This window comes from Sturnus vulgaris, chromosome 5 (genome assembly GCF_052056855.1).
Source record: "Sturnus vulgaris isolate bStuVul1 chromosome 5, bStuVul1.hap1, whole genome shotgun sequence".
Lineage (NCBI taxonomy): Eukaryota > Metazoa > Chordata > Aves > Passeriformes > Sturnidae > Sturnus > Sturnus vulgaris.
In genome coordinates, this window is record NC_142247.1 from 34,132,014 (window position 1) to 34,158,629 (window position 26,616).

The window sequence follows — 26,616 nt, forward strand, 5'->3', positions numbered from 1 at the left end:
TCCGATTCTTCTTCATCCATGTATGGTCTAAGTTCTTTTCAATTTTTTTTTTTAATTTCTTCATGTATAATAGATATGGCTCAAATTCTTATACTGCCAGGGTCTACAGCTATTAGTGGCTAGTGCTTCGCAAGGACATGAGGGGCTTCGAAACAGCAATACAATGTCTGTGTATTTTACTTGCAGCTTGTGTTTTGAGCTTATTTTATTACAGATGTAAGCAGGTGTATATGGTACTTGGGAAATAAAAGCGAGAGTACAAGGAGAGGTAAATATTTGCTGCTGATGCGGTGTTTCTGGTGAAAGAATCCCAGGCAGCTCCGAGCACAGCAGAGACCTGGAGAGCAGCAGAGCCATGAGGTCGGGGTTTGTTCCCCCGGCAGCTCCCAGGAGCGCTGATAAGCGGTGACGGTGGATGAGGGGACGCTGCTTTCCCTCCTGGGGACGGCAGACGGAGACGCGGGGCCCGGCCGCACCGGCTGCGCGCCCGGGGCCGCGCTGAGCCCCTCCGCACCTCTGGTCGGTGCAGTCGAGCCCCCCCAGCGCAGGCGGCCGAGGCGAGGGGCCGGCCAAGCCCTGCCTCCGCCGCTACCTGCGGGGCCGGGCCCGCCTCCCTGCCCGGGGCGGGGCCCGAGGAAGTGACTTCAGCCGGCGGCGGCGGCGGCTCGGCTCGGCGGAGCGCGGAGCATGGCAGCGGTGGCGGCGCGGGCGCTGCTGGCGGCGGGCAGGGCGGGCGCGGGCGGGCGGCGGGGCCGCGTCCTGCCCGCCGCGGGCGCCGCTCCCCTCTGCACCGTGGCCCCGCAGCAGCAGCAGCAGCCGTCGCCCGACATGAAGAGCTACCTGTGGTCGCGCTACAAGGAGGCCAAGAGGGTCACCAAAGGTGAGCGGCGCCCGCGGGCGGCAGCGGCGCGGCTCTCCCTCAGCGGGCCGGAGGGAGCGGATCCGTGGTGGCGGCCGGGAGCGGAGCAAGGGCGAAGCCTGCGGGAGAGCGGGAAGGGTCCGGGGGCCGAGGAGCGGCTCCGTCCGTGTGCTCTGCGCTCCCGTGTGTGCTCAGGGCCGGAGCGGCAGCGCGGGGAGACCCTCACCCCGTGGGGCTGGGGCCGGACAGCGGGGACACGGCTGTGGGGCGGCTGTGCCTTCATCCTGCCCTCACACCATCGCCCGTCCGGAGCGCCTTTGGCACGGCACAGCTTGGGCTGGGCTAAGAGCCAGGTGTTGGAGGTGTGTTGTGTGTAGAAAAGCAAATGTAGGAAGAAAATCGAGAAGTTGGTCATCTCATTGATTATTATATATATATACACGACTATTCCGAATTAGGCTGCCCTTCCAAAAAGTGAAAATGCTGTGAAGTTGTGGACGGCTCTTTTGATTTCACCTGTGGTTCCATTGTAGCAGTGTGCAAGGCATTATAAAATGCTCACGGTACAATACAAGCGCCCGGAAGCCTTGTTCTTCAGCTCAGCCAGGCAGAAAGCTAGGGGAAAAATATTTGCTTGATTCTGCCCTTGCTCCGATGGGAAAAGAATTACCAAGAAAATACTTGCTTGAAAATGTGGTCTTTTCTGAAAGCTGAAAGAAAAAGAGACAGAGTGCGTTCTTCGGTACCAGGTGGAAGAGCATGTCCTGTAGTGGTGGTGGATAATGCTTTAGATTGCATGTTTTGCCCTTAAAAAAAGAAATTGCTGTGTTTTCCTGCACTTGGGAGTCTTGAATGTGAACTGGGACTTCACAGCGCTAGGTGCAAACAACGCGTTTGTGAATGTCAAATGGTGTCAGCGTTTCAGAAGTGAAATTAAAAGCTGTGTTAGTGATTTCAAGAGAGGTCTGCTTTAGAGGGTGAGATAAGGGATAGGAAGAAGGGAAGTGCCTTTTATTTTGAATCTGTTTTTTCTTTTCCTGTTTTTGGAATAAACTTTTTCATGTTCTAAACCACACCCAAATAATACTTAAGAGCTGAGGTAGGGTAACGTTGTGAGAAAATAAGTTGGTCAGTGGGTGTGAGTTGGCGAAAGATGAGGCAACAGCTTCTAGAATATTTCAGGCTATTATATTACAACCTAAGTCACTTCAAGTATGTGATATGTCAGTTAGTTATTGAGATTGACAAGGCTACAAGGCTCTCCTGTTTTTTGACCCAAGTTTTATAGCACTTGTGATGCTGTCTGCTGGCCAGAATGCCTAATAGCTGCCAACTGTTTGTACTGTCTGTTTTCAGACAGTCACCAGTCAAGCTAGTTTTCAGCTGAAGTGTCTTTTTATCTATATATAGCTACATAAATATCTTTATTTTTAAAACAAGTGTTGAATCGCCAAGCTGCACAATTGACATTTGAAAAAGTACTTTATAATACAGGAACGGGTGTTGTAACATGATTTTGGAAGTTGATTAAAAACTGTGCTTATGACCTCAAGTTAATTGAATGCTCTATGGCACTTTCTTTAGGTAGGAATGTTTGCGTAATTGTAGCATGTCAAATTGCATTTGATTTGATTGCTGGGCTTTATTTGAAGTTTGGAATTAAACTCAGTGAATTTGCTTTTTTCCCCTCTCTTAAAAATTAAAAGGCTTGAGTGTCTGTATCTGAAGCCCCCACGCCTATCTGCCTTGTTGAGATATTTTCAATGGTGGAGCACGTAGGGATCTGTCCTCAGAGCTGAAGGTTTTGAGAGAAGCTTGATCAATTCCTTTTAGACCTATGTAGAAAGTAGCCAAACAAAGCACTTACCCTTTAAACTCACCTTTCCAAGCAAAGGTTTAAGATGAATGTTCCCCATTTTTTTCTACTGGTAGAGAAGTGTGGAGTATAAAGACAGTATATGAGAAACGAAGGAAGGAAAATATGCTCGTGCTTTACGCTGCCAGGAGAGCAGCATTTAACCTTCTAATGTTGCTCTTTTAAGTTTTGTAAACAAGAAATATAAACACTCTTAATGTTTAATACTGACATTGGTGTTGGTCCTAAAGTTACTTATTATGTCATGGTTTTAATTTCTCAGTCAGTGTAGTTTTCCATCAAATATCAACAGAAACATACCCTTAAAAATGGACGTGGTGTGCACATTGTGTGTGTGTAGAAAATAAGCAGAGTATTTTTGGTTTTCTGATTCTCTAGGAGGTTAATAAACACAACAATGTGTATGTGATAGTTGTTATGTATACAGTCACATGTAGTTTGTTTGTGTGAGTTGAAGTTGATTAATGTGATAACCCTGAAATGGTGGAACAAAAAATAAAGCAACATCAAATTAAAACAATGTCAGTTCTGCTTCAGGGACAGGAACTGGATGGAGTGATGGGAGGAAAAGACAAGGCTCCTAGGCTAGTAGTAATAATAATACAATAATATTCTTCAATTCCAAATTCATTTTCAAAAACATTAATAAATGTGTTAATGGAGTTAGCGAAAAATTATGTCTGGTGTTCTCTGATAAGCAAGATGCCAAAATGCATCTTCTGTTCAAATTTGGATTGCAGAGAAAAGTGTTCTCCAGATAAAAACTAGGGATCACCAAGACAAGTTAGGGACAGCATATTCAATAGCATCGTATTGTTAAGGATTAGCTGCTTAGTGTGAATTAGTTTGATAGTTTCCATCATAATTTATCTATATTTAGCAGTTGCTAATGGATTTCTATGTCTTTATTTAAATAAAACTACAAGGCTGCTATAACTTTTTTTCTTCTCCCCTGTTCACAGAGTTGGTTCCTTCAATTATGAGTAACATGCTGAATCCAGATGCTATTTTTTCAAACAATGAAATGAGCCTGTCAGACATTGAAATTTATGGATTCGATTATGACTACACCTTGGTCTTTTATTCTAAACATCTGCACACACTCATATTCAATGCTGCTCGAGATCTTCTTATTAATGAGCATCGGGTAAGTACAATTAATGTAATAACAATACATTAATGAATAAAAGGTATAATAAATAATTTTTGATTGAGAGGCATAAATCATCTTTTCATGTCTCAGTCCTAGCTTGACTCCCTTATAGCAACAACAGTTACACATGCACAACAGAAGCCCTGCTTTATTCTCAGCTGCAGTTTTGAGCAGAGAACAGTCTGTTAAGGAATACAGTTATATTTGTCTTATTTTTTTATGTGGGCATATGGTTTGTTGTTTGTTCCTGATTGTCATTTATTGGCGTCACATTAATAAATAAGAAGCTTAAAAATTACCATTAATGTGTTTCATCCCTTGCTGTGAGTGCAGCAATTAATTTCCCTGCGAAATATTTTTAGCTGGACTTTATAGCAGGGCTTTGCTTGCACGGAGTGCTCTGTGTGTACCTGGAATTTCGGCTGCCTTGGCTCAAGGGGCAGCGTGTGCAGTGATCAGAGCCTGGATACAAGGGAGTGTTCAGCTCAGAGCACTGCCTTCCTGCCTCTCCAAGCAGCGATCTTGCATCAGTGACCACTTGACATTCAGGCAGTTTGGAGCTGCTTGTTGTCTCGTTTGGGGATGGGAAAAGCTCCCGTGTGTCAGGAAGTGGAGGGGGAGATGGGTGGCTTGGGAAGCTCAAGGTATTGCTGGGAGAAAGACCGAAAAAAGTCAATGGACTAAAAGAAGCAAAGTTAATTAAACTGTAGGACTTGCAGGAAAGGAAAAGACAAAAAGTCCATGGAGTATCTTAATAAAACTGCTTGTGTATTTTTATGCAACCTAAATTTGAATGCGTGGTGTTACTCTACTTTCGTATTTGAATCTAAAGGTTAGGAGCTATATATAAACACCTATAAATATCCTTGGAAGAGCAAACAAAACTTCATGAGTGCTACATGCATACACAGCTTTATCCCCCTGCAATTTTGGCATGTCTTCATAGCATTTTCTGTGGGATGTGTAAATATGCTTTATTAAAGCTACATTCTTGGAAAAAAATGTGTTACTGTAGGAGTCAAGATTAATTCTTGTAGACAAAAATTCTAATGGCGTTCTGCCTTTACTATTTGAGCGGATTTGGGTAGCAATAGGTTTTCAGTTTGTCTTGGTTAAAATCTCCTGAGTTCTACTAAACAAAGCTGTAGTTACTTTTTGAGACAGCTTATTGAAATTGTCTCCTTTTGGAATTTAGCTGCTTATACTGTTAATATTTTTTTGCCTTTACCATTAGAAAAAGACCCTCTAGATAGTATCCATTATGACTGTCTCAGCGAGATCAAAAGAGAGCCAATTTTACCAGTGGGAGGTAATACATCAAAAATTGGAAAATGCAGTGTAGGAAGCAAAGAATTGTCCAAGAGAATAAACATCAATTTAATGCTAAGCACAGAGGTGGCAACAGGTGTTCTGTGTAAGCTCTTGCTCCTGGGTTTATTTCTTTCCTCATGCACAGGCCTTGTGCCTTTTTATCAGGACTACTGTTTCAGTCCAGTTATATTTGTCCCCACTAAAAGTGGGGTAAGCAAACAGTACCATTTTTATTATTTCTTTGTTTGGTTTGCAAGGAAGCTTTGATTTGTATGCCAGGATGAGCTCAGTCTTTTTTCTCATATGTACTTGCATGTGTCCAAAAAGACAACTTTCTAGTAGAATAAATTTAAAGTAGCAAGTCAAGTGTGCAGAAATTTGATGAAGTCAGAAATGAATTTCATTGTACATTCTTGAAGTGGTTGATTTGGGGCACATGCAGTGCATGGTAGTTTTTAGTTGGTCACATTATTTATCATTCCCTGATGATTTCCCTTGTGCCTCTGCTTCATGTTCCCTGGCCAGAGCTATTCGTCTTCCAGCCTGTCTGTAGGTTTTGGATGCTGCTCTTCATTCAGATCAGTAGCCTGCCCCACGCTTTCTGGAAGTGCTAGTGTGGGGGTGATAGGGCTGTTTTCTTTAACTGTACTCAGTAGATGCCTGTACTCAGTACAAATGCAATCTACAGCAGTTCCAGAGCCAGTCCTCTTCAGCAAGATAAGAACTTCGGGGGGAAATGACAGTTCATTTCTTGTAAAGTGGCTAGAGGCTCTGTTGAAGCTGCACAATGCACGTTTCCCCCTGAAGGCTTGTGAATTAGCCATATATGTATGGAGACTGTTGTAGAGAAGGTGAAAAACAACGTCAGGTTCTAAGGCTGCTATAGCCTGTGGGAAGAAAATGAAGGATTGCCTTTCAGTGGCTTAGTGTAGGAAATTATAGTTTTCTCAGGCCTTATTGAAACTACTGAGGCATTTCACCCTTTAAAAACAAGTGAACAAAACCCTTAGCCCAAGACATGCACCTAATATTTCTTTTCATGGCAACCTGTGTTTAAAGCAGGACAAAATTACAGTTGACTGAAAATGATCTTGTACTGAAAAATGTTGGACTGCAGTTCACACTGTATAATGGTGTGAGCTACCTACACTGTATAAAAAGAGCCTGAGGGAAGAGTACATGACAGACATTCAATTCATGTGCATCTCTAAATGAATTTTTTTTAATGTATGAAGAATGCATTAAGAATATATTATATTAACTTTTTTGAACAAGAGGCTGATGTTCAAAGGTAATCACTACAGTCTACCTGGATGTCTAACTTCAGGTAACAGGATGGCCTTTGATTTAAAATAATGACCTTGGATTTTGGAAAAGTGTTTGACTTGTCTTGCAGACATATGTTCCTGCAAATCTCGCCAGCCTATGAAAAATTCTCCTAAATGATTACAGCTAATGAGAAGCATAGAAAACTTAGACTTTTAAAATTCTGCAGAAACAATTTTTATTGTTTTGATTGTGGTTTTTAAGTCAAATAATTGCTCTCTTTTCTTAGTATCCTGCAGAAATAAGAAAATATGATTATGATCCAAATTTTGCCATTAGAGGACTTCATTATGATGTGCACCGGGTATGTATAAATAACTTTGTGATGAGTTATGTAGTGCTGAGACCCTAGCCAAAGTAAATTGAGAGAGCTTTTAAGCCTTTCAACTTTTCACTCTGCATTGATGTGTAAAGCTTGCTATTAAAGAGAAAAGATTAAACAAGCTTTATTCTTTATTGTTAATATTATTACTGTTATTACTGTTACTGACATCATCAATAAGAATAATATTTTTTTTTAAATGACTCTTAAGTAGAACATTTTTGTCCTCATGGTGGGTGGGGAAAGATAACTTAGGGTACAACAGGATAAAACTAGGTAAAAGTCATTGATAAAAGTGTTTTGGAAGCTGTGAAGGGAGAGTGCTAAGGTGTTCTTGAGGCAGAAAGGTTGTAGATAACTGTTTTGACTTCTGTAATTTCATGTCAAATAGTTGAAGTGATAAAAACTGTTCTTTTCTTTTTTTGACTGCAAGGCATTATTAATGAAGATTGATGCTTTTCATTATATTCAGCTGGGAACAGTTTACAGGTAGGTAAAGTTATTTTTTCTTTATAATAACAATGTATGCTTTTACTTTGTGTGTCTTTTAATTGCATTTATTAGTGTGCAGCTCGGATTCTTACCAGGAGCTGTGCCCCAATGGGCACAGACATGAATGAGCACTGCAGCCTTGCTGGAAGGAGTTTTCTTTGCACCTCTGTGTGTACACACGGACGTGTACACATCTACTGCCTGATCCAGCACAGCTGATTCCCCAGTCCAGCCCTAGGAGAATTGGCAAGCTGCTTGGTCACATAGTGCTGACTCACTTTGTTTCCGGCTGTTAAATTGTGCTGAAAGACATCTAAAAATACCCTGATGTCTTCTCTGCTGTTGTTTTCTGTGTAAATAATTGTCACAGAATGCCTGATAGCATGACTTTGGTGTGGTTGTGGAGACACTTGAGAAGTCCTGCTGTGTTTGCACAGAGCTTTTAAGTTTGGACACATCAACCAAATCGGACTTAGACCACGCTTGGTAACAGATTTTAAATGAGACAAGAAGCCAGACCACCTTTCCTAAAGTCATTGGACAAAAAGACTTTGACTCAGTTTTATTCTGTTGCATTCTCAGTTGTTTTCCCCCACCCACCCTTAAGACAAAACACACAAATTGGGGTCCAAAAGGGGATGTGACTAGGAAATGATTTGCACCAGATCTTCATGCTGTTTACCCAAACATCTGAGGAAAAGAGAGGCTGAAGGCCACGAGGGCCGATGTCAAGATGATGTGTGGTTCTACAGCTGCACTGTGAACTGTGTCAAGACTGTGAGTCTTGTGGTAAAAGTAATCTATAGCTTTGCCTAGTCAGTCATCTCTCCACTGTGGTTTTCACATTGTCCTCTGTTGATCTGTGCTTAAGTAGTTCCTGATGCACAAGTGTTTCCTCTAGCAGTATTCAAATAGCACTTGGCATAGCTCTCTGCAGACCAGAAGGTACCTCCTTAATTCTGATGGTGTTACTTGGTATCTGGTTTGTATTTTGGTTGTATTTCTTTGTTTTTTTGCTGTGGAGGATGTGATACTGAACTCTGTATGTTACAAAACCCAAGTATTATCTGCCCTGTTGGTGCACAAGACTGACTTGAATGCTGGAGTTCTGCCAGCCACAGCTCAGAGTTGTGTCCCAGTTGGTGTGGGGACAGAAGTGCAGTAAAAGAGCTGGTTAATGTGGGACTCTGCCACCACAGAAGCCCTGAATGAGTCCTTTCCACTGCAAAGCTGGTGTGGACTCTAAGCACTGAAAGCACTAGGCTTTTGAATTAATTTATTTTTATTTTAATGCCTGGCAACACGTCCTAGTCAGACCAAGAAAGGGAGGCACTGAAATAATGATCTGTTTTACAAAGCTGTGAAACACCATAAGTAGGTTTGGAAAAAGGAGACCAGCTGATCTGGTTTGCATTAGTGTTTTTCTAATCCTAAGTAAAATCTCAACACTTCTGTGGTCTCTGGTGAGGATGTTTGCATGCCTACAGTCTTTTAGATGCTTTAGTGCAAGATGCTTGATGCTGTAAACATTCAGAATCAAACTAAAGCCTTTAACTCTCCTAACATCTCCCCAGAGTTTATCAGCTATTATCTTCTTCTCCCCATTTGTTGTTATATTTGAATGTTTTAATTATCTATCATCCTTCAAGTAATTGTAAGTTTTGGGAAACTGAACTGGTCTTACAGTTTAAAAGAAATTCTTGTTTAGTAAGTGGTTGTGTGTGATTTTCTTTCCCTTAAATCTTCAAGGTCATGCTGCAGAATAATGTGGTTTAAACACTATCATATCATCAATGCTGTATAAAAGAAAAGGCAGTGTGAGGAATTACTTTGTGTTAAGAAATGGGAAGTTCTAACCACTTTTTAAAAAAACCCTTGAGGCATAGCTTTAATGGAGACTGATAAGCTTTTTCCCATAAGAAAGTAGAAGGGACTTAAAATTGGAATGTGTTCTGTGTGCATGAGTCTGTTAAAATGTTACTTGTTTGATAAAGGAAAGATGCTGTTTTAACTTACAAACAAAAATGTTCCTATGACATTATTAGTGTTTTTATGAGATCCAGATTTAAGTGTTAATCTGTCAGAGTTTGGTGATTACTTGAAGATTTTAATATGACTTTTGAACTAAAGCTAGTGTTGTTTTCCAGAGGCCTCAGTGTTGTCCCAGATGAAGAAGTCGTTGCAATGTATGATGGTTCCCATGTCCCTTTAGAACAAATGAGTGACTTTTATGGAAAGGTAAAAGCACAAACTGGTCTTTAGAATTGGTTGTGTGGGGTTTTTATTGGGTTGTGTATTTTTCTTTTTTGGTTTTTTTTTGGCATGAGTATAGAGGTTTAAATTTTGTTCTTATTATAATTAGCAGTATATTTTCTCAATATATGGTTGACTTAGTTTAGTGCTATATGTGAAATTTGCCCTCAAAAGTGATAAATGACTTTTTGTTCTCCTGCTTGCTGTAGTTTCTTCTCTATTTCCTTACCAAGTCATACAGACAGAGTGGTAGGTGACAGAAAATCAAGTGACTTGCTCAGTGTTGCACAGAGGATCTGATAAAGGCTGGGAAATGAGCCATATCTGGTTCATGTACTTTACTTTTTCCTGGTGGTCTGATGGCTTAGCTGGTGTAGCAGCAAGTAAGTGTATGGAGGCAGCTCCTGCATGCAGACTGGCAGAGTGACAGTAAAAGGATTTGACAAAAGATGAATGATGAAAGATGACACTTCTAAGTTAAATCCTAAACTTTGTTGAGAAAGTTGCTTTTTCCCTCTGGTGGGTTGCTTCCTCTTCTCCAAATGAAGGATGAAGCTGACCTTTTGCTAAAAAGCCAAGTTTATTTCACTGCTTTTTATGTACAGATGTTAATTTCATGTTGACATGAAAAGCCCTTCTTTGTGATGTGGAACATTTTATTGTTCTTGCACTTGTTCTTATTTTAAGGAGCTGAATTTAGAATTCCTGGATCTAGTCTCTGCAGCAGTTGTGAATATCACTCTGGCATTCCCAGTGGGATGCCTTGGTCTGTTTAGGTCTATACTTTCTTTGATCTTATAAAGGACAGTGACAGGGCAAGAGGCAAGGGACACAAACTTGAAACACAGGAGGTTTCCTCTGAACATCAGGAAATGCTTCCTTTGCTGTGAGGCTGACCCAGCACTGGCACAGCCTGGTTGCCCAGGGGCTTGTGGAGTCTCTCTCGTTGGACACTCAGAAGCCATCTGGACAATGCCGTGGGCAGCTGGCTCTAGGTGGCCCTGCTTGAGCAGGGGGCTTGGACAAGATGGCCTCCAGCGATCCCTTGCAACCTCTGCTCTGTGTTACTTTGATCCCGAGCTGCTTGATTTACCTCCCTTCTTATTGGGAGGTATTTGGGCTGTATTTGCTGCTATATAATGAGATTCTCCACTTCTGTGAAACATAACTATTGTTACAGCTTTTATGGAATAGAAATCTCTTCCTCTGTTACCATGCTAGTTTTTGTAGATCCTTAGGACTTTTTACTATCTCATTTCAAGGAGGTAAATTGTTTTGCAATCCTAATTAGTATTCCACTTCCTAGAAAAACCACTGAACTGATAAGAAAAACTCCAACCCTCATTGATCAGTGGCTCTTGTTCGCAGAAGTGCGGACTTCTAGTGAAGGTCTTCTCTTGAATTTTAGCTGAGCACTGTCTTGTTTTCATCAATTAAAATACTGCTCTTAAGAGTGATGAGATGACTTTACTTGGAGAATTAATCACAACACTTTTGTTGGAGAACTTTATTGAAGGTCTTATCTGAAAAACAATCTGTAGCAATGTGAGTAGGGATGGCAAAAGCTGAATATCTGCAACTAAGCTGAAGTGTTTACTGAACAGATTACTGAAAAAATGAAACCGTTCTAATCTGAGAAATGCCTGACTTTGCTTTTTATTTTCTTCTCTTCCCAACACTGTAGAGCTCACAAGGAAATACAATGAAGCAATTCATGGATATATTTTCCCTGCCAGAAATGACACTCCTTTCTTGTGTGAATGAATATTTTCTGAAAAACAACATAGATTATGAACCTGTTCATCTGTACAAAGATGTCAAGGTAGATGTCAAGCATTCAGGATTTAGATCAACTTGTATATTTGTGTGTAAACTGTGAGCACTTTGGGAAGCTTTCACCTGTTGTGCCAGCCTCAGTGAAATACCCCACCTTATGTTTGGTATGGAGTAATTATGGGTATATAACTGTAAAAATATAAGTAAAATTAAGGTAGAGCTTGGAAAAAAATCAACTGAAATTTGTTTGAAAGCTGACATTCTAGGGCTTTTGCTCTTTTTATGAGTTTGATGGGTGAATAGGGGGAAAGTGAAGATCTTGTAAAGTGATAAAAGTTATTTTGATTATTGTTGAACATATCTTTTTTTCTCACTATCAGGGATTTACCAGGCTATAGGGAATGTAAAAGGCTACAGGGGATTCCAGTTTAAAGCTTTCATTTTGGCTAGTATACAGTCATTTTCTACCTCATACTTTTGAACTATCTGTTTTTCCTGTTTACCTCTTCCTCCACCAGAAAAGCTCTAGTACTAGTCTAGAGTAATTTGACCCTCTTGATTCCTCAGCATGTGTCCTGCAGAGGAGGTAATTTTATGTCATGGTTATGTAACATAGAAAAGACCAGTTCTTGTGGTTTCTCTGAAGTACAGAGAGAAATTTCTGTACTATTCAGCATTGCAAGCATTTTGGAAACCCTACAGTGGTATTCTAAGCAAAATTTCTGGTATAGAGCTGGATCAGGAGAGCTGTTAAATGCCTCCAAAGCGCCTTATAAGTACTTTTTTCAAACACTTAGCTTCTTTCATCTGTTAATAAATTCCTTATGTAAATAATCAGGGCATTTGTGAGTGATTTTAATCTGAAATCTGTCAGATGTACAACTATTTTTTTTTTGTAAGGAGAAAGGAATGTGTTCTGCTCCAAAGGTCACTGGAAATCTGTGATGACTCTGTTTCTGCAGAGGCCTTTCACCCCACTTCACCCTCCTGAGCAACTTTGAACAGTTGTGTAAAACAGCCCCTCTGCTATATGGTTTTGTACTTCCCAAAATCATGAAGTTCATTTCTCAGAAGACAATCTTTGTCTTTGTCTACTGGTGACATCATATATATGTGTATATATACACACATATGTATATATAATTATATTGCACATTACATGGTGTTTCTGTAATATTGGAAGTGTTAAGAAACGAGTTGTTTCAAAAACAAATTACCATTGCTATTTGGTGAACACTTGAAAAGATGAAGTTCTTTACTGCTCATTGCTCTTCTTTCAGGATTCCATCAGGGATGTTCATATCAAAGGGATAATGTACAGAGCAATTGAAGCAGATATTGGTAAGTCCTAATGGTATAATCTCTCAAAGCTTTTCTTACTGGTAGTATATGATTTTTCTGGCTTCCATATTTGGAGATTACAACTTATAAATTTTTAAAGTTTGAAAGAGTTATTCCCACTTGTCAGAAGTGTGTTTAAGTATAACCTTGTGTTCTGAACTCTTGGTTGAATGCATCCAAAATTTTTCACAAGCGTTTTCTCAATTAATACTGTGTTTTCCCTAATTCTCATAGAGAAATACATCTGCTATGCCGAACAAACTCGTGCAGTGTTAGCAAAGCTGGCTGATCATGGCAAGAAGATGTTTCTCATCACAAACAGTCCCAGCAGCTTTGTGTAAGTGAGCAGTTCTTTGCTGTTTGACAATGCATTCTTAAAGGATGGGGAAGATGAGGTTCTCTAGTATAATTCATTTTATTGCACGGGCAACTGCACTTTGCTACACTTCATTGTTAATTTGCCTCTGTCCTTTTTAGGGACAAAGGCATGAAGTTCATTGTTGGGAAGGACTGGAGGGATCTCTTTGATGTGGTCATTGTCCAGGCTGAAAAACCAAACTTTTTCAACGATAAGCGAAGGTGGGTGTTCAGTCAGTAAAGAATGATTCAAGCAGCGCTTCCATATAAGGCTATAGAGTGTGTTAGGAACTATTTTGGCTGCAATGTAAAATGAAATAATATTTGATGAAATCCTGGGTAAAGTCATTATGAAATGCAGCAACACCCAATGCTGAAGTCTAAATATTTACTATTTCTTCCTAGGAAGGTTCTAGGAGCTGTCACAGGTCTACTGGAGCAACTTAGGGCCACAGAAGCTGTACTTAGCATCTTATTTGCACGTTGCTGAAGTGTGCTTCTTTCCTAATAAACATGAGAAATCTTGATGCCTTTCAAATCAGACCCTGATCTGGAAATGTCTTCCATTGCTTCTGAGTCTTTTTTGTTTTCATCACACATGATATTTAAAAGGCATCTGTCTGGCTGACAGACTGGAATATTTGGACTAGTTGTGATTAAGTAAACACATTTCTAATGTGTATGACCTACTTTTACCCTTGAAAAAGACCTGTTCCTTTATGTGTCCTTATGATTTGAAAGCAAGATAGAGGGAGGTGGGATTATTTTCCCTTTACTTTTTGCATTTAATTTTAAAAAACTTTTTGCTATGTGTCATGTCCCCAGTCCTGTGCTCTCTCATCTTCAGTTGTCCAGGTATGGAAATTGAGGGATTGGGCAAGATTCTTACACATCTGTTTTTTTGTGTTCCCTCCTCCTTAGTGGCAGACAATTCATGCTGTTTATTCCCCTCTGCTGGGGTCTCTGCCTTACTTCTCAGCAGTTGTTCTCAAACTGCTTATAAATGTCATAGGTATACTGGAGAGTTACATTGCTTTTCACTGGTTAAAGTGGACGTTTTAGAGTTTTGCTTTTTCTCTTACAAAATTCAGATGTTAGAGATACTCTTTTATTCCTTTTGAGAGATGAATATTTTTAATATTAAGACTTTAATTTCCTAAGAAGTGTCAGGATTTCTACAGCAACATAATAATTGTATATCTATTCTAGACCATTCCGGAAGGTGAATGAAAGGGGAGTCTTGCTCTGGGACAAGATTCACAAGCTGCAGAAAGGCCAGATTTACAAACAGGTATGCTTTTAATAGATTCTTTCTGTTGAAATTTCATACCTATTTCCTAGAATCCCAAGCTTCTTTGGATATAAAGGCTTCTAAAATGCAGATGCATTCTTTAAGAGAGTTATTTTAATGTCTGAAGTTGTACAAATTAATTGTTGATATTGTATGTCCTAGTCTCTTGATGTGCTACTTTCACCTGTAAAATTTGAGATTCATAGTGTCTGAACCGAGAACAGATTTGTGATATGAAATACTTTTTGTGGTGTAGTAAGTTCCTTTCTCATGCCTGTGAAGGTGCAAGTCACATGCTGCTACAATGTCCATGTCATTATTTCTGCAGGGTAACTTGTATGAATTTCTGAAGCTTACTGGCTGGAGGGGCTCTAAGGTTCTCTACTTTGGTGACCACATATACAGTGACTTGGCAGTAAGTAGATTGCTTTCCCAAAGTCAGAGAAAATATGAGGCTTTCTGTTAGTTTTCCTCCCTTCCTCCCCAGTTATTCAATGTAACACACTTTGAGATTTTAAAATACAACAAAATTTGATAGTTAAGCCATATTGCTTTTTTTTTTTTCTTCAGCGAAGAACCTTGGTGCTGTAAAATGCCAACCTTATTTTCCACCTGACTTGTGGCATTTAAGTTGTTTACTAGCTGTGGTCAGGAATGTGCGAGGTTGTATTTCTGATCCAGATACTGATTGTGTCAGATGTAATAGGAAGTAAACACAGATATCCAAATGTACAGGATGTGCCTGACTTGGATGACAGCTGAATGATCTTCTGTTTTGAATGCAGGAGGCAATCTGCTAGTCACTAATTGTGAATGTTCTTCCCAAGACCTTGCTCTGATTTGTATCCCCACTCTCTAGGATTTTTTTTTTTGCCATCTTAATGAACAAATGCTCTGTTAAGTGTTACTTTAGGGTAAGTGACCACCACTTGGCTCTTTTGTAATTGATTTCTTATGAATGCCTGGATGTGACTTTTTCACTGCCAAGCTTTGGTAACATTTCAGCAGCAGTAGATTAGCATTTTCCCCTCAGTCTGCTTTTAAAAAGAACAGTAACATTGTGTGCTTCAGATGGTGGAGGGCCAAGAGGAGGATACAGCTCTGTTCTGCTCTGGTACAATGGAGAGGAGAGTACAGGTGGCAGCTGCCTTGTGTTGTACTTGTCAGGCGGAGCTTGAATAGGTGGGGCTTCTGGTTGTAGCCTTCTGTCAGCTGGGGGTGTGGGTAAACAGCACAAACCCAGAGCACAGTTCCTCCAGGTGCTGCTGGCAGCAGCAGAGCTCTCGTCTACTGAGGCATTTTCTGCTATTTGTTTTAAACCTAATGAACCAGTGTTTATTTGCAAGTGCTTGTGTATTCTTCATCTCTCTTCAAAAATGTAGGATTTGATGCTTAATCTGAAATGAAATTCTATTGTCCATTGGCACAGTTAAGTCCCACTATTTCATACTTCTCTTTGTACATAAAAAACAAGTTAGTATGTTTTGGGATAAACAATAGCCAGATTCTTTTCTTTTAAGTAGTTCTTTTTAAGACTAATATCTAATGTAATTTTGTAATTCCTGGTAAATAGGACTTGACCCTGAAGCATGGCTGGCGCACTGGTGCGATTATTCCAGAGTTACGATCGGAGATTAAAATCATGAACACAGAAAAGTACATTCAAACCATGACCTGGCTGCAAACCTTGACAGGATTATTGGAGCACATGCAGGTTTGTGTGTGTGTGTATGTGATCAGCTCTGGAGAGCCAAAGGGATCCAGCCAAGTTTCTAAATGCTGGACATTGATGTTTGCAAGTGTTTTCAGTCTTGCTGAAGTGTTGGGCTGTAGATAAATACAATTGTTTGTGTGGTTAGTCAATAGGAGTTTTCTCAACATCTTGTCCCCTTTCTGTATTGGTCAGCCTGGATCAAGTCCTGCTTTTGGTTGTTTGAAATGCACGTGGATAAGTTCTGTATACAGATCTCTGAATTATTGCTCATGTCCTGTTAGCTGATAAGGGTTTATTAATAGAAAGGCTTATTTACAAAGTTATCCTTAATTACAGGTTATCCATACTTTACGTTTCAGGTTCACCGTGATCCTGATTCCCAAATGATTTTAGAAGAATGGAAGAAGGAAAGAAAGGAAATGAGGTAAGACACAGGGGATGAAGAATTTGCAGTATGCTTTGGTAGTCAAGGGATCTATGCAATGTCTTCCACAGGTTTCTTTGCAATTTCTTCTCATCCCTGGTTTATATTCCCTGGTAGTTACAGACATGATAAAATATTTTTAAAGCAATATTCTACCTGTCTCTTGTGCAGCTCTTCTCCCCTCTGACCCTTTGTACATATGGACCCTTTTCCCTGTTCTCTGTCTTTAGAACAGATGTAACTTTGCTGTGTGAAAAGGTAACATCATATGAAATCCCTTTCCCTCTCATTTTGATTCTTCTGTCCCTCTGTGTTCAGCTGTCACTGTTGATTACACAGCTTCTGCACGAATAAAAAATACTTTTTGTCAAGACTTGGGTCACTTTCCCAGGTTTTTTACGTGATTTCTGGAGATTGTGTGTAATACATCTTAGAATACATAGAAACTGAGCTCTGTGCTAGATTGGATTTAGCAGTAGATTTATCACAAAGATAGGTAATAGGGCCAGAAGTCCTAATAATCTGTTATCATTAAGGTGAAATCCCTAAATGCAGGTGGTGTGAAGTGCACAATTTTCAAGGCCAGCAGCTGTACCACCAGCAGCTTTCCCCAGAAATTTGGGAATAAATGAAATAGGAATGATACATGGCAGTGACTAATGCCCAGAACTTAATTCCAAGATATGTTTAAACTTTTTGTGTGCATTAAACCAAATCTTTGCCTTTTCTTAAGAAGTATGTTATCTTTGGAACATTGGATGCCATTAGAATTTAGATAAAGGCAAAAATCTTCTTTCACAATCACTAGAAAAGAAGGCTTGAAATGTCATGTTTCTGATGTCAGAAGCAAATTATCTCTAGTGGGAGATGTGTGAAGCTCTCCAGAGCTGTGATTTCTAGACCTGGGTTGTATATGTGCAAGAGATAAACTTGTGTAGCACATTTTGGTGTTTTGAAGAACAATGGCAGGAGAATAATACATAGAACAGGTTTTAGGATCTGCTTGCTTCAGGTTATGGATGCCAGCTGGTGATGTGTACAGCTCTGTTCACTTTGTTGTCTTTGTTTTCTCTTTTTGGGGGGCAGGGAGATGAATAGGAATTTCTTCAATGCACAGTTTGGAAGCATATTCAGAACTGATGAGAATCCAACGTACTTCCTGAGACGTCTCTCTAGGTTTGCAGATATCTACATGGCCTCTCTGAGCTGTCTCTTGAACTACGAGCCTGATTACACATTTTATCCAAGAAGGACTCCTTTGCAGCATGAACTTCCTGGCTGGTCAGACCAGCTGTGCACTGGTACATTCAGAATACCTTTCCTACAAGAGACAGTTCAGGTTAAATAAACTGCTGGTGGCTCGTTTCTATAATGGACAAATATGTCTGTTGGTTTTCTTGAATGTACCTGTATTTTATTTAAGTCACTTAAATCTCTTACCTTGGTTTATATGTATTTCATACATATTCTCATAAGCTTTGTACCTGCTTTTCTCCTCTCTTGCTCAGATATGTGAAAACTCCTCTTACACACAGAAGAGATGATGGACTGCCAAACTAATAGTGGGCCAGGAGGGAGGGCACATCTAAGAGGGAGGACTGCTGGTGTTCTGGGGTGGTTATTTTTGCTTGTTCATTGAAAACTTTGATCTGCAGCTTGTGGTTTACAAAGAAATACCAGGACACTCTTTTCTGGCCCTTTCAGCACTCCAGCTGAAGCCTGAAATGGATCTTGGCACAGAAGAGCTTAAATCCAGTATTAGCAATTCAGTGATACAAGTTAGTAACCAGCTTAGGGTGAGACTGAGAGGGATGCTCACACTTTGTACCTTTCCTTGCTGCTACAGATGGAGCCTTACCTGTGAGGGGCCACGGGCTGGAGTGTCCTGGCTCTGCTGCACTGGCCTCAGGCTCCCAGGCTCTTTCTCCTGTCTGAGCAGTTTCTATTCTTGCCATGTCTGTGCTTAGCTGCAGGTAGACCTGAGCCTAAAACTGAAACTTGCAGTAGCTTGCTTCATCTTCCTTCTCTTAACTTTTAGGTACCGTTTTTTTAAATTTTTTTTTTGAGTTTCATTCTCCAGTAGTAGTTGTTTCAAGAAGTTTTGCATTTTGAAGTGGAGACAGATCTCTTTACAGGAGAGATCTATAAAGAGTGGAGACAGATCTTCAGAACACAGTTTGATCCTAAATGCTGCTTTGAAAGATTTTAACAGTGTCTTATTCCAGTGGTATGCGATGTGGCTTTGCTGTTCCCTAGGAGAGAATGTATTTCATACAGCCTTCAGTAATGGACTTCTACAGTCAAAAGTAAACACGCACAATGGGCAAAGGACTTAAAGGAAAAACTAAGAAATGAGAAAATGAAACCCAGAGTTTTCTGATGATGTATTTTTAGCTCAAGTTCTGAAAGCTAAATTAGGAGTGGTACACATTTTGAATAAACAAAGATAGTTTCGGTATAGATTAGAAGTTTTATTGAATTACTTATATTGAAAGTAATGCATGAGCACAAACTCCGGGTAGCATATGTGTTTCAAAGATTTGAGCTGAAAAATCTCTATTTTGCACAAGGAAAACATCTGTTGATGTATTTCCTCAAAGAGGCACTTTATAGAATTGCTATATAGTTGTTCTTAAATAAGGATTGTTTCCTTTCTCTGAATCCAAAGGAAATGTTTCTTTTTTTTGAAGTGGTGCTTCCCACCCCAGCCACTTTAGAAGGCATAATATGATTAATAATTTTCAAATTTTAGTTATTAAAGGCTTGTTTTTTAAAAGCATGTGATTAACAAAACATATACATTTGGTATTCATTTTGGGATATCGTTTGCTTTCTATCATGATTGTCAGGCAAACAAACTTTTGTTGACCAAAAGTTTTCTGGTTTGGTTTGTTTGTTTGTTTTTTTAACCTGTCTGTATGTGCAAGTACCTGGATTGAATTTCATATACAGTATATTTCATGTTTTTAAAAGCATGTTTGCAAAGTAAAGAATGTATTCTAATTTAGAATATCTGCACAATTTTGTAAGTAGTTTTCCTGTATGCTTGAAATCAGTACGAAGTTCTCAGAGGTGGTTTAGATTTTATAATTTTCTTATACTCCTATTTCAAACTTGACTGAAGTGTGTGATTTAAACACCCCTGTGTTTAAACAGATGAATATACTTGAAATGAGTAAGTTCATCTGACTGTCCTGCTTGTTTTGCTGGAATAAAAAGATAATGTGTTGCAAATCAGCAGGAGCTGATTTGGTGGGGCTGTGCAAGAAATATTTAGCATAACTTGATAATGAAATACAAAGGTGGGAATATCCTGATTTGCCTTCAGTTCTTAATCCTAATGCTCAGCTTCAACTGAACTTGGTGTTATGTGTGTGTAACACCTTTCACGCTCCAGAGATTTCAATGCACTCTTTAAAAAAAAGACCCACCCAAACCACTGTACATTCATCCTGTGTTAAGCAGGAATAGTTTAATTGGCTTGGATGGTTGTATTGTGCACAAAATGCACGTTTTGTTTCAAGATTTTCTTCTTTCCCCCTTCCTTAAGTTAGAAATCAAACTTCTCTACCAAGCTATGTTGCAACAGCCAACTGAAGTAAAATATTGTTTATATTGCATGACTTATTGAAATAAACAGTTGCATGAAAAAGTTAATTATTGAAAGGTTATGTTTCTTTAAAATGACCCAACTATATATAATAGAAACTTAAGTGAGAATACTCAAGTGTATTATTTATTTTTCAGTGCTAAAGTGTTGCTTTTTAACTTGTAAAAATATCTTGCATTTTAAGAATTATTTCACCTTGATGCTCTCTGCATTACTCATTTTAACCTTATGCTACTAATTTTTAGGGATTTTTAGGCATGTTTAATGGGAAGTGTCTACTAATTTTGGTAGTATGGTTCATTTCAACACCAAAGCAAGACGAAATTTTTGTTCTGGTCTGTCAAAAACACAGAGCTGAATAGCCTGTCAGTAAAAAAAGAGTTTAATGAATTGTGGAACTTTTTTTTTTTTTTTTGTGATAAAAGTATTTAATGATTATTACGAAAATAAATGCTTGGACTTTATCTTCTGGTCTCTGTGAGCCTTAATGTTTTGATTGACTGGGGAGAAGGAAAGAACATGAGTTGTATTGACTGCAGAATTCTGTGGGGAAAACTCTCCTAGATGTGTGTGTGCATTTAAGTGTTTGTGTTCTAAACTTTATAAAGTCTGTGAAAACAAGCAGGCTTGTGTAGGGGTACAGGAGAAAGAGTTGAAATGGTCTGTGTGTTTCATCCAGATGAGTGTATTTACACGTTATGTTCCCTTCCTTGTACTTGATAGCTGCATCAATAACCCTGGATTTGCCCCGGCCTTGTTCTGAGGGAATGCCTCCTGGGGTAGTTCCCAGAGGTAACTAAAGCTTTCCTGGGCTTCCTTCCTGCCCCTATAGACTGAGGGGATGTTACTGCTACCAGGGAGAAAACCTTTCTTTTCTTGCTGTTTAGTGGTTTCTTTCGTGTTCTCATTATGATATTTAATATTTTGATGGAAGGAGGTGACAGTGAGTAAATCTCAGGTTTGATTCATCTCTAGTAGTGTGTGGTCACACACACACACGCAGCTGTTAATGCTGTGCTTGGTAAAAACACTGTATGACCTGAAAAACTGAATGTAGACATTGCATGGCAAGGGGATGTTCAACTTCATAGTCCACTTTTCACAAAAATGGTTCATTTGAATTCTTTCATATCACCTGCATTTCTTCCTAAAGCTGCCTCAGTCACTGCTTCCCTTTGTACAGTGAGGTGAGATGTAAACCAAAGATCAAGCCAAGGCTGAGGAAAGACAGAGAAGCTAAAGGAGGCAAGGGGGACAGACAGGATAGTTTGTCTCCTGCTGCTGACTATCTAACAGGAAAATATGCCAGCAAGAAAAACCCCTCTCAGTTTAAAAGTAGGGGTTTACCACATATTCTCTTTCACACTTGCCTGTTCTAACTAACTGAGCCAAAATGAAAGCACAAGCCTGGAGTACTAGAAAATTTAGGATATTTGCCAAGTGGCTCTGTGTGCATGTGGCCGTTTTAAAGTCTGTGAAGAGGAATAAAAGCAGTTAAATAGCAGGTGAGTGAAAATCAGTTGCTTTTCCTGGAGAGATGTCTGCTTCTGGGTAGGTTAGTTGAGACTCAATTTTGGTTTTAGCACTCATAGTTGGTACTGCTCACATTCAGCTAAACACTTCAGAAGTTGGTATCTCTGTGAGCTATATAGAAGGCATCTTGAACAAAGCTGTGCCCTTTTGGTTTTTAATTTGTAAAAAGATTTTATTCCCTGTAATGTAGGCTCTCTTTTTTTCCACAGTAAGTGTAAAAAAAAATGTGTTTTTTAGATGGCTAATGCCAAATTCAGTTTTTAATTCTGATCGTGAGGACCACTCATCACAAGCTGTTGGTCATCTGAATCCTACAAAATAGAATAAAAAGAAAATGAGACTTGAGCATTACATTAGGAAACAAAGGTAACTTTTTGGCAAATTTGTCTGTACAGATGGCAGAGTTGGCACCTGACATTTTTGCACCAAACAAGTCCTTTTACTGGATGCAAAATGGTGCATTTTGATTTTAGACTCTGCATGTACATGAGAGTGCAGTCTTTCCTTCCCTGGATTTCGAGCTGTCCCCCTGCTGTGTTTCAGATTCTTTGGAGTGCTAGCGTGCCTCTTAGCCTCTTAGCGTTTGCAGCAAGGAGACATGGAGGCAAAGTTAGAAGGCTTTTAAAGTTTGTATAGATGTGTCACTGTCATCCAGTGGCATCTGAAGTCCAGTTTAATTCAGCTGTCTTTGAAGATGGCCTTGAGATGCAGCTGTTGACCACAGCTTCAATTTTACTACAGGTGAGGCAACCCAATTTCAAGCAGGGGGGAGACAGGAGAGCTGGGACCTTAAATGCTGGTTTCTTGAATTAATTTGTCTTTTCCAACTAGACATTATTTTTTAATAAAATCATTCCCTCTTACCATTATATTAGTAGTGTCTCAATCTCAAATCAAAATGAACACTTACTGGGAAAAGATCATAAGTAGGTTCTGGTGAAGTCACTGTTGAAGAGCTTTCATATGAGGGGTTGGTGATATTTGAAGGCTGTGACTTGTCCAGTGACGTTGTGTCAATGTCATCTTTTGACTACACAAAAGCACACAAACTTGCTTAAATTTCATCCTCTTCCCCCAATGCATTAAGTAGGACACTTGAGCTTCCCTACCAGCTGGTGCAGTGTTGTGATTCAACTGGCTTTATAGTCTAAATCTGTCTCTGGGCATGAACTGTGGTTTTAGTTGTTTTATCTCGGGTCGCTTAACACTAGTATCTCTTTTCCTCCCCCTTCTTATTTTTAAGCCTTAGCAAAGAATGGGAGAGGAAGTGTGGCCCTGAAATGTTGCTGGTTAGTCCTGAGGGCCCTCATTGAAACTATTTAAAAATAGAAGTGTTTCCTCTATAGCTCTTGGCTACTGGGTTTTGTTTCTACAAGGTGATTCATGTTACATGCAGGGACTAGAATGGGAAGGGATTTCTGTTCACTTCTAGGTAGGCTTTCTTTTGGGTTTGTTTTTGGGTATTTAGTAACATTTTTTTCCTCATCTCTGTAGCTTAGCTGTTGCTGGCTGGTTTTGCATCTGTGTGTTGCTTGCAAAATTAGTTAAGAGAAATCAAGCATGAAAGTGCATCAGTATAAAAACCTGCACTTTTCAATCCTACAGGCATTTCAATTTGTTTGCTGGATCGGGCCTTTTCCCAGAACAACAAAATTAATAATAATAATGGAGGAGGAGAACAGGTGCCCTTGCAGTGGTTGTAATTCCTTGCTTCCCTAAGGGTGAGCTTTCTGGCGAGGCAAGGATTTCTGCAGTGCTGTGGTGTAGTTAGATCAGCTCTGGGCCAGCCCTTGGTGTTGGAAGTGTCTGTGTGAGCAAACACTTGGGTGGAGAGGTCTGGGGGCAAATATGAGCTCATGGCCAAGGCAAGTGAGTGGGCTTTGCCCACTTTCTCTGTGTCTCAGTCTGAACAGCTCACGTGTGAAGTGATCAGGAATGTTTCTAGTTTAACAAAATGTATGGAGAAACTGAAAGTTGTGGATTTGGGAAGTGCAGTTGTCCCCGCCTGATTTGTGTTCCCAGGTGCTACCTACCTTGAAGTGCTGGAAGCTGATGTTTTTTTTCCTGAACCTGAGGTAAGAATATCCAATAAGAGCCACAATTCCAGTGACTAGACAGATGCCAAAGAATATTCCTGTCCCAGTACTGGCATGGAGAGGAGCCTGGAAGCAAGGGAGAGGGTGAGCTATGGATTGGGCTCTGCTCAGCTTACAGCACCCAAGCATGTGCAGTGTCCCTTTGAGATATGCTCTGGTCCTGAGCTGTCCTTGTGCTTGGGTTTCCGGGTAGGTGTTCCCTAGAGACAATTAAATGTGGCCATTTCATAGAATCACAGAACTGTTTATGTTGAAATAGATGATCAAATCCCACTGTTCACTCAGCATTGCCAAGTCTATCACTAAACCTTGGGGACCAAGGAGACAGCTGGATACCTGGGAGCTTTGCAGGAATTCATGCAGGCAAAAGATATTTATTTTCAAAACACCATTTGTTTTGGATAGGAACGAATGCCAAGGCAAGAGTAAACAAGGTGCCTTAGAAGCTTGAAAGTGGGAGAACTAAAATGGAGCTTTTAAAAATCTCTGTTACATACATGAGCTCCGTTATTTTATACAAAGAAAACAAATTTATAACTGTGGGAAAAAATAATTCAGACAAATTTTCAGTATCACTGGTACCTTGTTTTCAACTTCTAATTCTCTTTGAAAGTAACCTTTTAAGCTGAAAGCAATGAGTTAAAATAGGGTAAAATAAAGCAGTTACCTCTCACCACCTCAAAAACCTGAATCACTGTGTACTTACAGGTTCTGATGGAGCCTTTAAAGGCTCTGAAATGATGTGGATTATCCCGTTGGAAGCAATTATATCCCACTCAACAATAGCACTTCTGTCCACATATCGGATCTCGCTCTGCCAGAGGAAGAAGGAATGAGAGCTGAGCTTTGATCCTTCTCCCTTTGGTACTGAAATTGGTATTAAGATGGTTTCCCCACCTCAGTTGCTGACACCCAGAGAGAAAAAACACGTGGACAAAACCATGGGAAGTTACACTGCTGCCTCCCTGGGCATCAGCCTGGGATAGCCCCTGGCTGGTCACAGTTCTCCTGTGCGTGAAGTAGCCACTGTCATTACCTGCATGTTGTCTTCATATTGCTCTGTCCTTTTTGTTTTTACTTTGTAACTGAAAGTTTTTGTGATCTTTGTGAAGTTGCCAAGCTCTGCCTAGAAGTGCAGTTACTCCTGAGTGCCAGGCAGCCACTTTCACTTTGGAGGATGCCAATTGCCACTCGAGTTGGCTGGCTGGGGTTTGCTTGCTGTGAGCAAGGCTCTGTTGAGGTCTCCTGCCTCTCTCAGAAAATTACCAAGAAACTTTACAAATGCCAACATCTTTTTTTAATGATAAGCTGCTGCTTTCATCTCTTCACCTATCACATAGCCATCTCCCATAATCCTACCAAGCTAAGAGTTAAATGAAGCCCATATCCCCACTTTTCCATTCCTTAAAGCCACTTCAACAGCTTCTTTCTAGTTTTGCAGGTAAGAGATGTCCGTGTGCAAGCTTGTAAATTTGCAGTTTGCCAGCTGCTATCCTACAGTCTGGACAGGAAAGAGCCTTCTGAACTCAGTCTCTCGTTGCTGCCCACTCTAACCTTATGAAAATGCCCTCCAGATCAGTGTGTCACTTGATTACAGGGTATAAACATAAGAGGAGGAAAAGCACAAAGATGGGAAATTTATTACAGAGGTACCTGGTCAGCAGTGGGGACTTGATGTTCCTGGCCCCCAGTGTTTGTAATGAGGAGTTTTTTCCCTAGACGAGTTAGAATGGTGGTTCCATTGGTCAAGTCCTCATAAAACATTATATTGGCATTAGATAAATGATACTCGATGTCTCTCCCAGAAAGTGTCTGCAAATGAGGGCAAGATACAAGGACCGTTAATGAATCTCATTAATCCTTTGGATTTACTAGTAAGTTGTGTGCCTGTGACCTTTTTTCTCCCTCTGCTATTAATGCTGCAGCAAGCCCAGCAGCATTAGAGGTTATTGGGAAATGTGCATGGGAACACTGGGACATTGTCTCCCTGTTGGCTTCTGATGGCTGCCTGCAGCAGGCAGGACCTTAATTCCAGCGGGACAAAGGATTTTACTCCTCTGTAGGATGACCTGAAGTGATGAGACTCAGAGATATTCCAAGCAGCTTGAAGATGTGAACAAATGCATAAACCTTTGTGAATTGTTTGACACAGTGTTTGATTGAAAGAAGGAAAGAAAGAATAAAAAGGGTAAGGATAGAAATGAAATTAGGAATGGATGCCTTTAATATATTTGTGGGAAATACCAAAGCTGTGTGCTGCTTTCTTTGAATAACTGTGCTCCATGATAATAAGCCAGAACAGACTTTATGCCAGGCAGACTCCTTCATAACAGGGGAACTACAGTCCCTGATGGAAAAGTCTCTCTAGTGACTTGAACACTCAGTACTTGCACCCCCAACCATGGAAGGCAAATGGAAACAGTGAATTAATGTCTTTTGTGAGCACAGTTTAAATTATATGAGGTTAAGCAGAAGTCACATCATATTCTTTTTCTAAGCTTAAACTTCAATGGGATGCAGAAGCCCCTAACAGCTGTTTAAGAAGTGTTCTTAGAACAAGGAAGAAATGAAAAAAACCAACAACCCTGACCTCATTTTCCTTTAACCCACTATCGTTTGGAGCAAAGAGGGTGGCGTGCACTGACAGGTCTGTGAGGTACTGCAGGAACTCTCTCCCCTTCCTAGAGGTGTTGGAGTAAGCCATGATATCCTAGGCAGAAACAAAATCCAACTTTACTAGAGAGCAATTGTGCATTCCGTGAGGAGAGTGGAAAAGATGACACTGTATAAATGACAACAAAGGAACTCTCTGTTATTAGCCATGAAGCAGCTCTGGAGTGACTTTCCAAAACAAGTCTGTATTCAAAACCAGCTCCAGCTGC

The 26,616-nt window shown here is 40.1% G+C and overlaps 2 protein-coding genes across 2 annotated transcripts in view; one reads left to right on the forward strand and one right to left on the reverse strand.

Moving 5' to 3' along the window:
* The first annotated feature begins 670 nt into the window (after window positions 1-670).
* NT5DC3 (5'-nucleotidase domain containing 3) lies at window positions 671-20,569 on the forward strand. The gene is made up of 14 exons (XM_014876941.2): window positions 671-880; window positions 3,698-3,882; window positions 6,755-6,829; window positions 7,281-7,336; window positions 9,487-9,577; window positions 11,277-11,414; window positions 12,649-12,709; window positions 12,944-13,046; window positions 13,187-13,288; window positions 14,276-14,357; window positions 14,686-14,772; window positions 15,931-16,071; window positions 16,431-16,495; window positions 17,582-20,569. Exons 1-14 carry the CDS (start codon window positions 688-690, stop codon window positions 17,841-17,843), a joined length of 1,641 nt encoding a protein of 546 aa, XP_014732427.2. The 5' UTR covers window positions 671-687; the 3' UTR covers window positions 17,844-20,569.
* A 1,254-nt stretch (window positions 20,570-21,823) lies between these two features.
* The window catches only part of STAB2 (stabilin 2), a 73,063-nt gene continuing 68,270 nt past the window's right edge, over window positions 21,824-26,616 (reverse strand). The window contains exons 65-70 of the mRNA XM_088165410.1: window positions 26,325-26,444; window positions 25,388-25,546; window positions 24,441-24,548; window positions 23,672-23,800; window positions 22,549-22,668; window positions 21,824-21,949 (exon numbers count right to left, since the gene is read on the reverse strand). Of these exons, the coding sequence (XP_088021536.1) occupies window positions 21,899-21,949; window positions 22,549-22,668; window positions 23,672-23,800; window positions 24,441-24,548; window positions 25,388-25,546; window positions 26,325-26,444 (687 nt within the window). The 3' untranslated portion in view covers window positions 21,824-21,898. The remainder of the gene's footprint in view (window positions 21,950-22,548; window positions 22,669-23,671; window positions 23,801-24,440; window positions 24,549-25,387; window positions 25,547-26,324; window positions 26,445-26,616) is intronic.